We start from the raw sequence: 16453 nt of genomic DNA, 5'->3' as shown, positions 1-16453 counted from the left end.
ACATGCAGACTTCAATATCGTCAAATCCTGTGAGGTGAGTTCGCTAAAGTGCAACAGCCTGGACTACTCTTTGAGAGCAGCTTTCTACAGCCATGAACAGCCTTAAAGATGCACGGAGACAATGTCGTACCAGTTTGAGCGGACATTGTAGGTGCTTGGGTCTCCGATGACGGTCTGGAGGATGGCATCGCTCAGAGAGGTCATGTTCATCATCAGACCCTCAATCAACATCTGCAGGCCGGGCAGGAAAGTGTGACACAGCTGACCGGGCTCGATGGAGACGGTCCACAGCAGCAGACGCACAGTCTCTGTATTCTCCAAGGTGCACACCTACAATAAGTCAGTCATGTAAGCACCACAAGGAGTTTCTGACGGCTAAATCTCAGCATCAAACATACTCAACAAAGATCAGTTGGTTAGGCGTACTGTGTCACCATACTTGACTAGTTCATTTTAGGACATTCAGGGTTAGAGCCTGCAGAAAATCTGTCTCGCTGTGCTTCAAAAGAACCAATCCAAATCAAAAATTTGAGCTTTTTTTTTTTGTTGTTGTTTTTCTGAAAAGTTTCACTGTTGATGATTCTGTCTTTCAGCCTTCCCCTTCAGGTCTGAGCAACACATTGAATACTTTTGTGATTTATGATTTGCAGCTTTTCTGGCACTGGCAAAAAAAATAATAGCTTCTGCATTTAATCAAAAAAACATATCACCATCTCTGTCAACCTACAAAAACCCATTTTGTTCAAATTGTAACCACAGTTGTTTCTTTTGCCTATTCATGTCCGTTTGCTCTAATATGACTATATGACATTGGTTTTCAAACAACACAGTGTCATAATAACCTCACTGCGGGGTCTAAGCTCTGAAGGGATTAGCTCCATGTTGTACAAGGTCTGCAATACCAAATTGTTTTAATTTTAAGTACTTCTAATTATAAATGTGCTTCTCAAAACACTAAATGAACCCTGACAGTGTTTTCAGACATTATGAGGTTCTATTTTTCCTATTTTAATGAATTATAAATGTGTGAAAGTTGCAGGGTCACTGCAGAGACCTGGGATTTCAGGTGGTCAAGCTGTTTTGGGAATTGCGGGTCTGTCAGGCTGATCTGGAGGAGCTCAGAGGCTGTTTGGACAGTCTGTTGCATGAGTATCAGGTTCTCTGTGAAGGGAGGGAGAGAGTGAAGCAGAGGGGAAAAAAATGAGGGTAAGAGAGAGGTCATTAGAGTCAGACAGGAAGATGGGATGGGAAAGGGGAACGAGGGCAATAAGGTCTGTAAGGTGACAGAATAACATGACATCCCACTGGGCTTCATTACGATTCGCACCATTACGGGGCAGCGTCGTCAGGCAGCAAGCAGCAAATGATGTGCTTAAAGTGAAGCCCTGTGCGGGACTGATGGGGCCAGAGGGGCCAGCAGTACTAGATGCTGTCGTGCATTAAAACACATCTGACAAGCCCTAAGAAAGGCACCACCTCAGGCAACAAGACGTGATGACAGAATATTTAATTAGGCCAAAATTAGACAATGGTGATGTTTAATCTCAGGGTGCTCAACACCTAGAGGCCTTTGCAATTACAACAGTTCACTCTGTGTGCGTGTGCGTGAAGAATATGAGCGGGGTTTCAGAGAAGTGAAGCTGCTGCTGCTTACAAAGAGATTCTGTGCACTAAAAACATTATCACACAAGCACAGACGCCAATTAAAAGGAGGTCATAGATGTCCACTTGTGTGAGTGTGAGGGGAGACGTTTAGCGAGGGCGGACGGGATAAGTGATTGAATTCTACTTTGCTAATGAGATTTAAAAAGGTGCTGAGTGGCGTTCTGCTGGAGAAGGGCCATATGGCCTTGGGCTCTTTGGGAGCTCAAGTTAAGCTGATGTGAAGTCTTATTCCTCATATCTCCAGAAAGAATTATGTTGCTCTATAATCATGTACACAACAACAGCAGCATTCACGGAACGTTTTGTGGTTTTCCCGTGGTCCCGCAATAGCCATGAAGGTGAGAGAAAAGGTGGTCCTTTTCCATGCTGTGTCACTGTTTAATGGCACATGCTGGCTTATATACATACTGTCACAGCAGGTATGTAAACACAAGCTGGAGCCTCAGTGTGAGCTCTACAGTACAGCAACTATTAGACTAAGCATGAGTGGGAGGGAATTCGCTGAAGAGTCAGTAGGTAAAGTTAATTGGAAGAAACTAAAAGGATAGCATCAGTCATTTGGGGATTCTCCATTTAACTAATGAGCGCACATTTCTCATTATGAAGCTGCCCTTGGTCCAAGAAGCCTCTAACTGTCCAGACTGAGTCAGATGGAAGGTAGATCTGAACCATTAAGTTACCTTGAGATTCACTTGCAAGCACTCTGGTGATATTCTTAAACACAGAGGAGAATGGGAGGACATCAGGAAGCAAATCAGCAGCATTCATCAGGAGATCCATCGATGACCTGGGGAAGCGTGAACAAGAACTGTTTATTAAAAGGGGACAAACAGAGCAACATAATAACAACAAAGCAAAAAAGTTTTAAGGTAGTTGTTTTTAGATGCTGGCGCAAATTTAAATCTGAAGCTCAAAAAGTGCTTTATTTTTTCTTTTCCTAAAGCCATATTCAAGCCAGTGCAAATAAGACTTACATCTGTAATGCAGTAGGGAGAGTGAGGAAGGAGAGCACCCCTAGGGATGCATCAATGGTCTGTTCCTGAGACGCATTCAAGCCCCACGGCATGCCACTTGTAGCTCCTTTCATCACAACATTCAGATCAGGGTTGGCAACGAACACGTGAATTGTCTCCATAATTTCTGCTGCGGTAGGAGGGACAGAGATGGCTCTGAACATGGCAGCGTAGTCGATGTCGAACAGGTTTATGAAGTCATCTATGGGGTGCCTTGTTGGCATCAATGGGGCCTCGCGTCTTTGTCGGACCCTCGTCGTATGGTTGCTGCCTGTCATTTTCTGCTGAAACATACTCGGATGATGGCCCATGGGGGCCAGAGGAGTGCTGGTGTTCACTAACTCCCTCAGCATTGTCATTAGGTTCCCAGCTAGGTCTTCAAACAGCTCCATGCTTGCTGGCATGTCCATATTCATCTGGGTCAAAACGGACAAGAGAGGCCTGAGGATGTCCAAAATTTTGGGCAGAGCCTGAGCCAGCAGGTCCAGTCCAGACGCTTGAGTGGAGGCCAACCACGCAAACATCTCTGTCACCTTCTGCACGATCAAACTTGTGTCATTCGATGCCAGAAATTGCTCCAGGGCTTGGTAAACCATAGGCTCATTGCCAAATATCTTCATGTCAATCATCAGGTTGACAGTGTGCCTGATCATGCCAGTAACAGATTCCTCACTCAGCCCAGAAAAATTTCCCCACATCATGGAGAACATGTCATCCGAGGTCATGTTTGCAGATGACAGGATGATCATTGCTGCTTCTCTAAAGAGGTGCTGGGATGAGCTGCTGTCTTGAATGAGATGGTAGTTCTCCAAGATGTGATGCAGTGCTTTCTCCATGGCTTTAACGTAAGGCTGGAGGAATGGGGCCACACTGAGGAGCTCATCTGAGAGCAATTTGATGGAGGACAATCTGAAGAGGGGAGAAGTTCAATGAATGTCGAGTTAACTTACTTTCACAGATATAGCCTCATGCAAAAAACATCAATATGAATTGGAAAAATTTGAGCTGACCGTTAGACCTAAAGAGCCTGAAGAAGACAGTGGACTAAGGACTAATTCGCACTCTGAAACCATGTTTTTGATTCATTTCCTCAATACAATGATTCCACAGAATTTCTCAGTTTTGACCAGAAGTAATATTTCCTCATCATCTTCCTTTCCCATTTCTTCCTCGAAAATAGACTATGGAGTCTTTCCACTGTGATCAATGATCTATAACTCATGTAGTCAGACCTGATTGATTCCCTGCGATATGCAGAATGTGATCCTTATCACCATGCCCGGCTCATTATTGCAGCTGCCGTATAAAGGGAAATCAATTTTGAGAGGATGTCTCGGTGAGCTGAATCACGGTTAAGCCGCTATCTGCGCAGGCCTGCCTGTTTTCAGGCAGACTCGCATTAAATTAATCAAGTTGAATGCAAATGCGATCACTCCAAATCCTTGTGTAGTTATGTATGAATCAAATTGGCCTGACTGGTGCATTGTGGATAATGTTGAAACAACGAATGGAGCAGTGAGTTCATGTGTGGGTGACTACGGTGTAGAGATGCAACTGACTCTTGACAGAATTAGATGGAAATGTAGGGAAAATGTCTACAGTCGGATAAAATACTAGAAAATATGATCAGACTGTAATGTTCAGTGGGTTTTGTTTTGTGGCTGCACTGTAGTTGGATATGACTGCACTGCCCCGTCCTCATATCCTGTGGCTTCAGTGTGATCTTCTCTGTCTGATCTACTAAGGCTTCTGTTGATGAAAAAATCGGGATAAAAGTATGCTATGATGGATTCTCCTAATGCGACTTTTGAAAGTTAGAAGCTTTTTCATTCTGACGCACAGATGCAACAAATTGATGGGGGGTTTTTTTCACAGGAAAAAATCATAAGCACGTAAATCATGACAACAGTGAAGGGCACATCAGGTTAGCGATGACATAACCTGATTGTAGCTGTAAATATTCACCCGTTCTGCAGCTGCATGTGCTGGAGCTGGTTGTACCAGTGAAGCTGTGCCTCAGGGTTTAGAGGCTGGCCTGCCAGCATAGAGAGCTGGTTGCAGAAAGTCATGATGAGCTGCTGTGTCACAAGTGTGCGGTTCATGCTGACTTGGTAGTAAGACTGTACAGCCTTGACAATCCGGGCAGCTGTGGCGTTCACAGTCATTGGTCCCACATTCATGTGCTGTGCAGACAACATACAGCAGAGTTGGACTGTAAGCAATGTGCCAGCTTTCTCTGAGTGTCAACACTGCCACCAAGTGGTAAAACTGTTAATTGCACCTGTACAGGGTGTTAATTTTTTCTCACATATTTTAGCATTTGCTTGAATCAAATTTGTTTGTTTGCAATTTTATGTTTAATTACGCATACATCTACTCACATTCATGTTCAGGTTGGCGTAGACAGTCTCTGCTTTACAATAGGCCTCCAAAACAGGCTGCAGGCTGATGTTGCACCACATAGCCATGGTGGTATGGCTTAACCCTGCTGCTTCTCTTACTGGGTCCCATGCTTTGAGAACTTCACTGCACTCCAATGTGCCATTAGCCTAGGGGGGGAAATGTCAACAAAAAGCCAAACGTCGTATTGTGTTTCATATACATTGTCAGAGAAAACCAGTTCAGTTAGAAACATAGAGATGGAAATAGAACAAAGTGTCTGGGAGACAAAAGGCAAAGGCATAACATAATCTGACTGTTCATGCAGTTTACAGAGAAGCAAAGGGCAGAAGTCTCACACAGGTATCATGGTTTCCCACAGACTGTACTAAGCATACACCCACACACTGTGTGTGGATCATCCATATCTGACACATCAGACATCTCTAGGTTGTAACCAGGTTCCCTCTGAGGTACTCACAAGACAAAGGAAGGCAGTTTAATAGTGTTCTGCTACACGGTGCTACGCTACAATACACTGCTTTCATCATGTTTCCATTCCATCTAATACTGTTCTTTTTAGGCTGCTAATGATATCAGTACATCAGAAAAATATGGGCTGAGGCTGGATAACATGATACTCAGTAAATGTAAATGTCATAGTAGATTATGAACAGCAGACTGAAGTAAATTAAATGTGCATTAATAAGAAATTCAAAGCAATAGTTTCACATTTTGACCCTCCAGTTTTTACACCATGTATGTGAGGCTCTCCTAAGATTTTGTGTTGTGTTTTTCTGTTTTTCCAGGTTTCAAGTCTTAACAGACTGCTGGCTGGACCATAGCTTCATATTTACCGTATAAGACAGTATAAATCTTTTCTTAGAGCTATCAGCAGGAATGTGAATAAGTGTATTTTCCAAACTATTCCTTTAAATAAAACACAGGTAAGTGCAACTATAGGATTGAATACAATCCAACAAATCAGCCCCTGCAGTAAAATGAATATTTAAAAATCTATCAGTGTTTGTTAGCACTCTGTTAGAGGTGATGATTTAACTTTATGGTGTTATCACATTTCATTGTACTGAAAGGTGTTTCTGATATTCTGCATCAGTGGAAGCGGATGAAACATTCAAAACATCTTTGAATATACTGCTGTTTTCTGGCTTTTTTTTTTTTTATGCATGTCAACATACACTCTGACACTATCTGTACCTATGATGAGTCAATATCAGCAGATATCAGTCAGCCAATGTTATGGCTCACACTAGTTTCAGGAAGCATGTGTGGCAAAATCTGACAGCTGCATTTAAGTTGTTTTGCTTGTCAGTTCTTTATTCTATATTGTTTTATTATATTTTATATTTGGATGATCCATGAATAATTTAAGCAACAAATGCCAGCCAACACGTAGTCGACAGCTGCATCCTGATAATGTCATTCAAAGTGTTTCCCATGTCTTCACCTTACCCACATGTTATTTGTGGACCTGGTATGGGTATGTCTGCTTTGTTGAATTGTAAAGAAGCATGCTAATGCCTTTGCAGGCAGATGGAGCACGCAGATTCCAAACACCAAAGAGCAGCACGCCATGCTTTCACATCAGGACAGGTATTGTTAATTGCAAAAATGCATGAAGATTAACACAATTACAAAGCAGCTCTCCTCTCGGTCACACACACATACATGCAGACACGTCCACAAGTGGCAGCAAATGACTGTGAAGACACTCAGTCATACAGTATACACAAATGCTATCCCGGAGACAACAGTGGCGGTCTAACCTGCTCAGCTGCCTGCACCGTGCGTTCAATGGCAAGCTGCATTCTTTCCGAGACTTCAGACAGGTTGAAATGACTGCTGTTCACAGACCATGCCATTTCACTCATCAGGGTAAGCACGGGCATCTGGAGGCTTAGTACCATGACTGGGAGGAAGAAAAGACGGATAGCTTTACAAACACTGATTTATACACATTTAGAAAAAAGGCAGGGTATATATTGGAAATTTGGTTATATTTGGTTATGGTACAAGAAGACTGTGGAGTGTTTCCACTGTGATCAATGATCTATAACTCAGACCTGATTGATTCCCTACTATATGCAGAATGTGATCCCTATCACCATTGAAAAGGGGTGTGTCTAAAGGGGACAATTCTTCCTTCAGTCAGTGACTGTGCTTCGTTCCTACTGTGTATCTTTGTCCTGGCTACACAAATGTAAGACAGCAGCTGTTGAGTAGCGTTCTCACCGTTCTCTGCTTGGGTGGTGTTCACCATGCTTCCTATGATTTTTTCAAACAGTGGGATAACAGAGGAGACACTGTCCCACAGCTCTGTTCCTTTGAGGGTTGACAGTAGGGCCTCTAGCATCTTTTCAAGTCTGTGGCGAAACACATTTGGTTTAGAGTGACAACAGAAGCAACTGAACAGCAGCTTTTATTTTGAAATAAATAAATTAATTTGACTATCATCGCACACAGATGTACAAATTATGCAGCACAATGTAATTACTTGTTTGGTTTGTTTTCATTACACTTACTTGTTCCATGTGTCTTGGTCTGCCTTCCCAGTCACCACCTGCTCCAGCACTGGAGCAAGATGAACAAAGCTCTCCAGAGATGGAGCAGCCATATGTGAGCCTGGACCTCCCATCACAAGTGGCCAAATCATGCTCATAAGTTTGCCCATCTGATAATAAAGAAAGGGATAAATTAGGAATGTTTTTTTTGTTTTTGTTTTTTTTTTTTACACAGATTTTATGTGATTTTATTCAAGCAAAACCTAAACACAAGGCATGTGTTTCATGTGCCATTTGAAAAGAACATGTTGTTTGTTTTGTTTTTTCTTTGTTCATCTGTCTGTGATAATAAATGGTAGTACATTGCCTGATAACCAACTTATCTGATCATGTGTGGTCTGGAACCGGAAAGTCTGGAAAATCATTGGCCAACATGTTCCAGTCCTTAACAGATGATACTGAGATGCTTGAGCAGCATTTTATTTTTTACGCAATGTACTTTTTTTAACATGCTGGCCTTCCGATGGTTTCAACATGAATTTCAACTAAACTTAATTAACAGAAGTAAGAACAAACAGAATCTTGTCATGAACTTCTCATGTATGCATGTGACAGTGTGTTAAGCCTTACCTGGCCAACAATCATGTACAAATTTTCTGCTGATGCACTCTCAAAACTTGCCCAGAGACTCAAGTTGCCTGAAATCACAAGAAATATTGTTTATACAGTGGACCTCGATTTCAGTGTCAATGGAGTGAAGTGTCTTATCCTCACAACAGACAACAGAAACGCTGGGCTATTTTGATCCACAGCTCTTAGGCCTTCTGGCATTAACGCTTGAATAATGAAGTACACGATGTGATCTCCTCTCCATCAAAGTTCATCAGGATTCAACATGTCCACCTACAGTGACACAGAGAAGCTGACTTGCCTTGGCCAGACTCCAAGATGAAGTGAGTGATGTTAATGAGGACAGAAATGTAGTGCTGGGCTGTGCTGTTCGGTGGCAGGAGGCTCTGGACTGTCTTCATCTCATTCAAAATTCTTAAGAAACAAAGAACATCAATATTTTGCATCTGAACATGTCTCTTCAAAAAGTCATCAAAGCATCACAGGAAGGCATGCACTCCATATTTGGGTTTGGTTTAAATGATGCATCTACATCAGCTGTCGTCAATTGTGATCACTGAAATGCAGATGCCTGCTGGTGATCCAGTCAGGGACCTTTTTTCTGATGATGAATGCAATTACTTTACATGAACTAATTGCTTTGAGAGGACAATCAAAAGACCTTTGCATATCACATAAAGAGATATTATCTCTTTAACACAGATGAGGAAAAAATGCAGTCTAAAATGGTCTGTTTAACCAAGTCTACTTCCCTTTAACATGCATAATTAAACCTGCAATAAACTGATTATTTGACCACTTGGGGGCAGCAAAGAAAGATATAAAGGCAAAACTGACATATCGCCTTAGATGTGTCATGCACCAACTTCACCAAAGCAAATTCTATTATTATTGTACTTGACAATAAAGGCTTTTCTGATTTTCTACAAAATTGACACATCAAACTTGTTAGCTTACTAACATATTCTGCAGATTAGCATTAGAAAAATAAGTGTCTCTGTCCACCTGATGAATATAAGTCCAATATTTGCTCTCTTTTTAGCTTTGAACGGAACATCTGGCACTTCCGCTGCTAAATGCGCCACCATCTTCACAGCTAGCGATTATATTCCTTTCTTAGATTGCCACAAGAAGAAGCTTTAAAATCATTTACTTTACTCACCAGTAATTTAATCTCAGTAGCCAAACCCCTGTCATAGATTTTTATTTCAATTAGTTTATTATTCAATACTACTAAAATATTCACACCTATATATATACATTATGAATATAACATTATTTTATTCTATTGAGTTTTTGGAAACTTTTGCTAAATTGTTCATGTTTAGTGTGTTAAAGACAATAAAAAGGAAATATAGTCATTTGGCCTATTGAAATATTTGGAAAATGGGAGCATCACTCACAACTGATTCCAGCTGTCTGGTCCACTGGCCATGGAGGCGGTCTCAAAATATGTAGTTGCCACTTTGAGTCCAGAAAGCAGGTATTCAGCAAACATTGCTGGTATCGTCTGTTGGATGACACTCCCAGCCTTCTTAAGGATGATGAGGGAGATGTTACGTGATGAGGCAAAATTCATGTCTGGTTGAACAATGAGCTTAAGTGAGTCCTGCACAATTTCCAGGATGTTCTGCTGTACTGAGAGTGGCAGGGGGCCAGTGGTGTTAGTCAAGATCTGCATGGCGGTTTGGACTGCCTCCATAATGGCAGCTAAGAAGTGGTTGCTCTGGAGGCCACCTGGTTGTTCTGCCACCATCAGGGCTTTGCTCAGGGACTGAGTGATATTGCCAATGATGTAGAGGTAAGCCCGTTGATCATCACTGAGAATATTAACCATTGTCTGCAGCAGGTGCTGGAAGTCTGTCACAGGGGTGGAAGCATTCATAGAAGGGTGTCCCCATTGGAGCATATTAGTGAGGACCAAAGGGACACTGGGTTGTTTCATCCACTTCTGTATAAGGTCGAGGTATAGCTTAACTTGGAGCTCAGTGGCATACAGAATGGTTGTGTTGAACAACGGCTCAGAGCCTGGGACACTATTCTGAGCTTCGAAGTTGACCTTTATGAGTTCAAATAGACGCCGGAGGATCTCAACTGCTGTCTGGCCAATTTGACTCACCCCTGCACCATCTATTGGGTACTGGAGGTTGTTTATGAGGAACTCAACCTGGCTAGACACATACAAAGAAAAATTTGTCTGTGCCAGCTGTACTGTCACCTGCATTTGTGTGAGGGAGAAAAAGGGATGGAGGAGCTGTGAGACTGAGCTGCTGCTGGTGATATTTTCAAGCCTTTTCAAGTACCAATCTATAATCTTCAGATATACTTTCTGAGCATACATGGGGTTTGCAATCAAGGTGGTGTTCAAGTTGTTAAATGGTTCTGGATCAGCAGCTAGTCGTACCAGACCCTCCAGCACTCTGATTTCATTCATGATCTCCGGAGTGTTCAGGTGGTTCAGCTGGAGGCTCATCTTGACATTGGCCAGGGTGCTGTTCAGGATGTGTACAAGAGCCATGTTAGGATTGCTGAAGTTAACATTGACAACATCAATGATAGTGGTATTGACGATTAGCGGGATGAGAGAGAGGATGGCTGTCTCATTACGGAGAGCAGGTAAGCATGTCAGGAAACCACTGACCCCGTTTATCAATCCCTTAACACACTCAGCTGTCACCAGCGGGTTCAGTTGTGGTTCAAAACACGGGCGAGTATCCACGATCTGCATTATATTTAACATCAGGCTGTTCACGTTTGCAGCTCCAGCAACTGCAGCAATGTTATTCAGCTCCTCAAGGGTTAGGTTTGTCTGTCCCAGAGCATTCTGGACACCAGACACAGTGATATTTGGTGTCGCTATGATGAGTCTGATGAAATGAAGAGTCTGTTTGAAGGTTTCCACATAAGCAGCATCATTTGAAGACAGAAGGAGTGAGAAGAACGAGGATGCAAGTTCCTCATATTCCCGTCTCCCCAGAGCAGAGTGGGTTGCAGCTATTTTGATGGTGACACTACCATTGGCCGAAAGCATCATGTTTAATATCTGATCGAGAAATGTGAAGATTTCTGAGATTCCAGCCAAACAGTCCGGGCCTGCTGCACATTTGGCCATTTGAGACTGCAGAGCTTTGAAATCATTGAGGAAATGAATAGCTTCTTGTTGCAACTCACTTGGTAGTAATGCCACAAATTTCTGCATAACAATGTTCTGGGCAGCATCCGGTCCAGCCTGAGTCAGGCTCTGAAGGCTCTCAGGGGTGAGGAGGTTAAGAAAGTCCTTGGAAAGCAGGTGGAGGTCAGTGACTTGTGCTGTGCTCAGCTCCCCATTAGGTAACCTGAATTGCTGGATTTTTCGCAGTCTATACGTAGACATCACAAATTCTTGAAGCTGGCGTATGTACCCAAGAATGATATTAGTTGGGTCACCATTCGGAGAATCCGTCACTGTTTTCAGTAGCTCAATGGCACTGAGGATGGTCTCAACAACACCTGCTGAGGTCTGGTTGGTGAAAGGCTGGATGGCTTGTCTGAGACGGGCCAAATGCTCAGGATCTAAGTACTTTGAATAGGTAAGCAGAGGGTGACTCATGATGTGGGAGAGAGACATGGTGAGGTTACTCTCCAAGGAGAGGAACTGCATTATCAACTCTTCCAGTTCAGGCATCGTTGGGTCTGTCTCATTGAAGGTAAAAATGTGCTGATTGTGCCTGCCAATCTTTGAGGCAACATCGAGCACTGTCGAGACATTGAGGTGACCATCGCTGAGGAGCAGCGGCAGCAGTGGTGTCAGACCAGTAGACTGTAACAGGTTACCAATGATGGGGAGCATGACATCAGGGTTTGAGATGTTTTGGTCAGAAAGCATGGAGATGGTCTGGACAAAGCCATCCAGGCTGTGCATCAGGTTAATCATGTAGGCTGAGAGGGCATCTCCACCTTGGATTTCTTCTCTCAAATATGATCCTGCCAGGTGTTTATAGATGTTACCGTACACATGTTGCAACAGATTCACAGTTCCTTTGAGACAACTACAGAGAAAAGAGAAGAGTGGAAGATGAACATGACAGAATCTCAGAAATGACTTATGTATGAAAAACAGTTACAATAAATAACACTTCTTCCGCTAGCAATGCTAGTAATCATATTAGCAAATTATTCCTGAAACAAGTAAATTGACATTTTAGAGTAAACCCCTCTATGAGAATATTGATACCACTCTCATATGTGTCCACTCAAGAGCACATACAACACATGCACCATCTCCATTGTCAATAAAAGATCATTCATTAAAACTTCCAAGCCCACTTACGTAACCAGGACGTCTGGGTTTGGCGACATAAGAGCCTGAGTCATTGCTTGAACAAACTGTGGCCAGTTCAAACCAGTATCGCATTGAATGGCTAAGGTTGAGATGTCAATGGTACCTAAAGGGAAAGGTAAACATATCACACACATACTTGAATTGGATGTGTCTATTCCACTTATTCTGGAAATGAATTAATACACTTTGCAATTATTAAGTCCAGATATTAACCTAGCACATATCTGACACTCTAATGTCAGCTTCATTTTATCGTCCCAGATCAAATGTTACTTATTTTTGATAAGATAAGATAAGATAAGATAAGATAAGATAAGATAAGATAAGATAAGATAAGATAAGATAAGATAAGATAAGATAAACTATTGATTATCGAACAGGGAATTTGACAGCAGTTAAAGAGTCAAAAGCCAAGGAAGAAAAGTGATTCAGTGATAAATAAAAATTTAAAAAAGCTTTAAACCCCCCCCCCCCCAAAAAAACACGTTTCAATTATACTATGACCATCATGGATAACTGCACAATTGCACCCATAATTGTAATACACACATTGCGTGTAGCATAATACCAGAAAATATAAAATAAATATATAACTGCAGAGATGATGACTGTGCTGACAAACTCTTGCAGAGAATTGGACAACAAAGGAAAACACTACTGCAGGCTAATTATCTTAATAATTACAACACAAATATGTAGCTGCTAATTTGGCACAAGTAGATTAGAGAAGAGGAGAGAAGAAGTTGGACTCACAGTTCGCTGGCTCAGTGGTGACACCAGGCCTGTAGTTCAAAATCCAGTAAACCATGTGGAAATAGTTCTTAACCTCCGGCCACAGTTGACTCTTCTCAATCTTTTCTCCAAAATTCACCATGGCAAAGAATGCACTAGAAGCAAAGTAAAGCACAACACAGTTGAGACAGTGAAATGATAAGTGACAGCATGAAATGAGACATTGTGCACATGATCTAAAACACCACCATGGTGGAAAATCGATCCTCCTATTAACCATTATTTTTTTTCCTACCACAAAACTCAGTGAAATGGGCCATTTACGTCAGCTTGTCCAACTTAAATCAAATTGCTACACTAAAAAGCGTTGGCAGGTCTGAGTCTTAAATCTTTCAGTTAAAGACTTTTTTATTTATTTATATGATATATTCTATATAGACTTTAAGGCTGTTAAATACAAAATAACAATATTGTAGAAGATATGACAGCCTACAATCAGTCATCTATTCAGATCAAAAGCAGGTATGCAGAGCATGGTGGCACTCTGGAATGAAACCCTGCAGGTATATAATCAACACTTTGTCAAGACCTTTGTTGAAGTGTCCCAACAACATCATGAGTGTTGCTTTCTGGCATCCAGTTCATCCAGTACTCTCCACCCAGCTCTGTGGCCAGTCTTTCCAAAAGCACTCCAAACTGCAGGCTGTTATTCCACAACTTGTGCCACTCAGAGAGAATCATGGGAAGCGTCACATTGTAGTCTGCTTGGCCTATGATGGTGCTGTACACTTCTTGTGCCTGTGGAAGCATAATATGAAACAAGATTTGAATTTTAATTGAGTACAGTTTTAAGCCCCTAAAATCCCTAAGAATTCTCTGTGACATTTAATATTCATGTGTGTTCATGTTCTTAATATGACTCATGCATGTGTAGGCGTATGTTTCTGGGTGCTTTCAACTTGAATATCAAAAGGTCAAACATAATGTTAAACTGCCTAAGAGTTGATATTTGAAGCTGGAGCTTCTTTATCATTCTGTGGATGTTGCGGTATATCATATAGCGCTTGTCTGGAAGAATTTCTAGACATGATATGTCTACCAATTATAAGCCCAATCCCAAGCCCCCCCCCCAACCTTGGCCTGACCAGTAGCTTTGGAGTGCTCTCTATTGTGTAGTGGCACATTAGAGCAGAGCTTCAAGGGACAGGGCTTAACATCTTCACCTATGAAATCGGACACCACCTGATACGTAAGCAGTAGGCGATGCTGGTACATTCGTAACACAGGCATTCCAGAGGGTTTCCTCAAGGAATGCTGCAGCATGATTATAACATCACGGTACAAGCACTATAGATTATAGACCATAGACTGCCCTGCACTGTTCCAGAAGAGCAGGGAAGAGCAGAAAACTTGCTGCTGGATTATTTTTCAAGCTTCGTACACATACAAAATCTATTCCAAAATAAAGAAATGAACGACTGTTGGAGGAGACCTTTAAATTCCTTAATGTTTTTCAGAAAATAAGTAAATTTAGGCAGCATATCACTTTGGAATCATCCAAATTTTACCTTCTGAACCACGGGCTGCCAGTCCATCAGCAGGGCTTGCTGTAGCTTGGAGCTGTTCTGGCAGATCACTGATCTCCATACCTCAATCTTCACGCTCTCTGTGTTTAAGAGGCTCTCAAAGGGGCTCAAGAGATCCTCACAGGTTACATACTCCGATGACAGACTCTAGCAAGACAGAGGCAAAAGCACCAATCAACTTAATGTTTTTTGCATACTATTATCAAAAACCTCAAACATGTCATCCCCTGAGATCAAAGTATTACATATGAGAGCTGTCAGTGGATGAGTTCAGTCATTTCTTCATGTTCTTACTTATTTTAAAGTAAAGCCTTGCAAGTTTGAACACTGCTTAGTTGCTCAACATGTCCTTGAATAAATAATAAGCAAAGTGAGCCAAGTACAGTTTAAAGGAAAAAAATGTTTTGTCACGTGGGTTTTGTCTCAGCTGAAGGCTGGAAACTGTCCCAACCTGTCCTCTAACCTGTCTTATTTGTGCGGGTAACCCAAACATGCACTCCCACCCACATCTAAGCAATGACACGAGTGAGTGTGGTGAGCTGTGAAATTACAAAAATAAAGGTTGTAAAATACCTTCATAATCATTTCCACCACGCTGTCCAGGACCTGACCGATCCAAACGCTTGCCTGAGACTGGTTCGTCAGCAACGTGTGATAAGTCAGTTGGAGCTGATCAGCATCTTTCAGGAGATTTACCATCATTTCTGTAAAGCAGGGAGAGCGTAGACAATGAATACACAACAAAGACAAGGCCAGATCAGTTGACTGCAGTCATATTCAGTGATATGTCAAAAATAAAAGCACATTTTCAACACAGTTTTAAAAAGAAACTGTCAAGTCACCCACTTGACTTTCATTTCTGTTGGATATTACATCTCAAGGGGATGTTTGTTATTAAGCCTTGTAATTTTCCTTTTTGCATGTGTGTGTCTATCCATTTCCTGCATGGTACCTATCTAGTCCTATTTTGCTTCAACCCCCTCTATCTTTCATCAGTCCCATGAGAAAGGGTGTGTACGGATTCCATTCACCTCTCGGTTATACAGTACATGGGCACTCCAGGGAGAGATGACAATAGTGACCGTAGAAGTATGTGACCAAGAAGAAAAGGGTAAGTCACGGTCTTTAAACTGAGCACAATACGTCCTGTGAAGATTTTATCTCTGCTCTTGCTCTATATTTACCGTGTTGTCTTAGTTAAGCTCAAACATTTCTGTCATAATATATTTCATCTTGACAGGACAAAATGTTGAGCAGACATAAATCAGTGCTGAAAGTGACATATATGTAGTTAGAAAATTCCGACACCCCAAAGAAGAGACCTCGCTGACAGCAGGATGTTATGTCATCTTACCTTCGATAGTATCGAGGCTTAGTGACGCTGACTTCATGGACTGAAAACCAGTTCTGAGGATGCTCTGGACGACCATATCCACCTCAGGCACAACTTTTATAATCTCCATCACCACATGACCGACCTGCAAAAACCTGCAAAGCACAAGGCCAGACTCAAGTTAAAGTACAATTTGTTCACATTACTGTACACTAGACTTTTTGTGTTCAGGTGTCTATTCTCATAATGTGTGCAAGAAGAATTTCTCATTC

General features: G+C 41.9%; 1 protein-coding gene across 1 annotated transcript in view; it reads right to left on the bottom strand.

Annotated features, from left to right (window-relative positions):
• The window catches only part of abca12 (ATP-binding cassette, sub-family A (ABC1), member 12), a 68180-nt gene that overhangs the window by 41992 nt on the left and 9735 nt on the right, over nucleotides 1-16453 (bottom strand). Inside the window, exons 13-30 of the mRNA XM_070975575.1 lie at nucleotides 16203-16336; nucleotides 15422-15552; nucleotides 14831-14995; nucleotides 13852-14060; nucleotides 13284-13417; nucleotides 12519-12633; nucleotides 9613-12237; nucleotides 8511-8623; nucleotides 8210-8277; nucleotides 7601-7749; nucleotides 7311-7441; nucleotides 6845-6987; nucleotides 5060-5227; nucleotides 4644-4861; nucleotides 2640-3587; nucleotides 2346-2452; nucleotides 1055-1161; nucleotides 131-330 (exon numbers count right to left, since the gene is read on the bottom strand). Coding sequence (XP_070831676.1) covers nucleotides 131-330; nucleotides 1055-1161; nucleotides 2346-2452; nucleotides 2640-3587; nucleotides 4644-4861; nucleotides 5060-5227; nucleotides 6845-6987; nucleotides 7311-7441; nucleotides 7601-7749; nucleotides 8210-8277; nucleotides 8511-8623; nucleotides 9613-12237; nucleotides 12519-12633; nucleotides 13284-13417; nucleotides 13852-14060; nucleotides 14831-14995; nucleotides 15422-15552; nucleotides 16203-16336 — 5865 coding nt within the window. The remainder of the gene's footprint in view (nucleotides 1-130; nucleotides 331-1054; nucleotides 1162-2345; nucleotides 2453-2639; nucleotides 3588-4643; nucleotides 4862-5059; nucleotides 5228-6844; nucleotides 6988-7310; nucleotides 7442-7600; nucleotides 7750-8209; nucleotides 8278-8510; nucleotides 8624-9612; nucleotides 12238-12518; nucleotides 12634-13283; nucleotides 13418-13851; nucleotides 14061-14830; nucleotides 14996-15421; nucleotides 15553-16202; nucleotides 16337-16453) is intronic.

Source organism: Chaetodon trifascialis, chromosome 12 (assembly GCF_039877785.1).
Source record: "Chaetodon trifascialis isolate fChaTrf1 chromosome 12, fChaTrf1.hap1, whole genome shotgun sequence".
NCBI classification, from domain to species: Eukaryota; Metazoa; Chordata; class Actinopteri; order Chaetodontiformes; family Chaetodontidae; genus Chaetodon; species Chaetodon trifascialis.
Note: the sequence above shows the minus strand (reverse complement) of the source record. Positions and strands in the feature narration are given on the sequence as shown.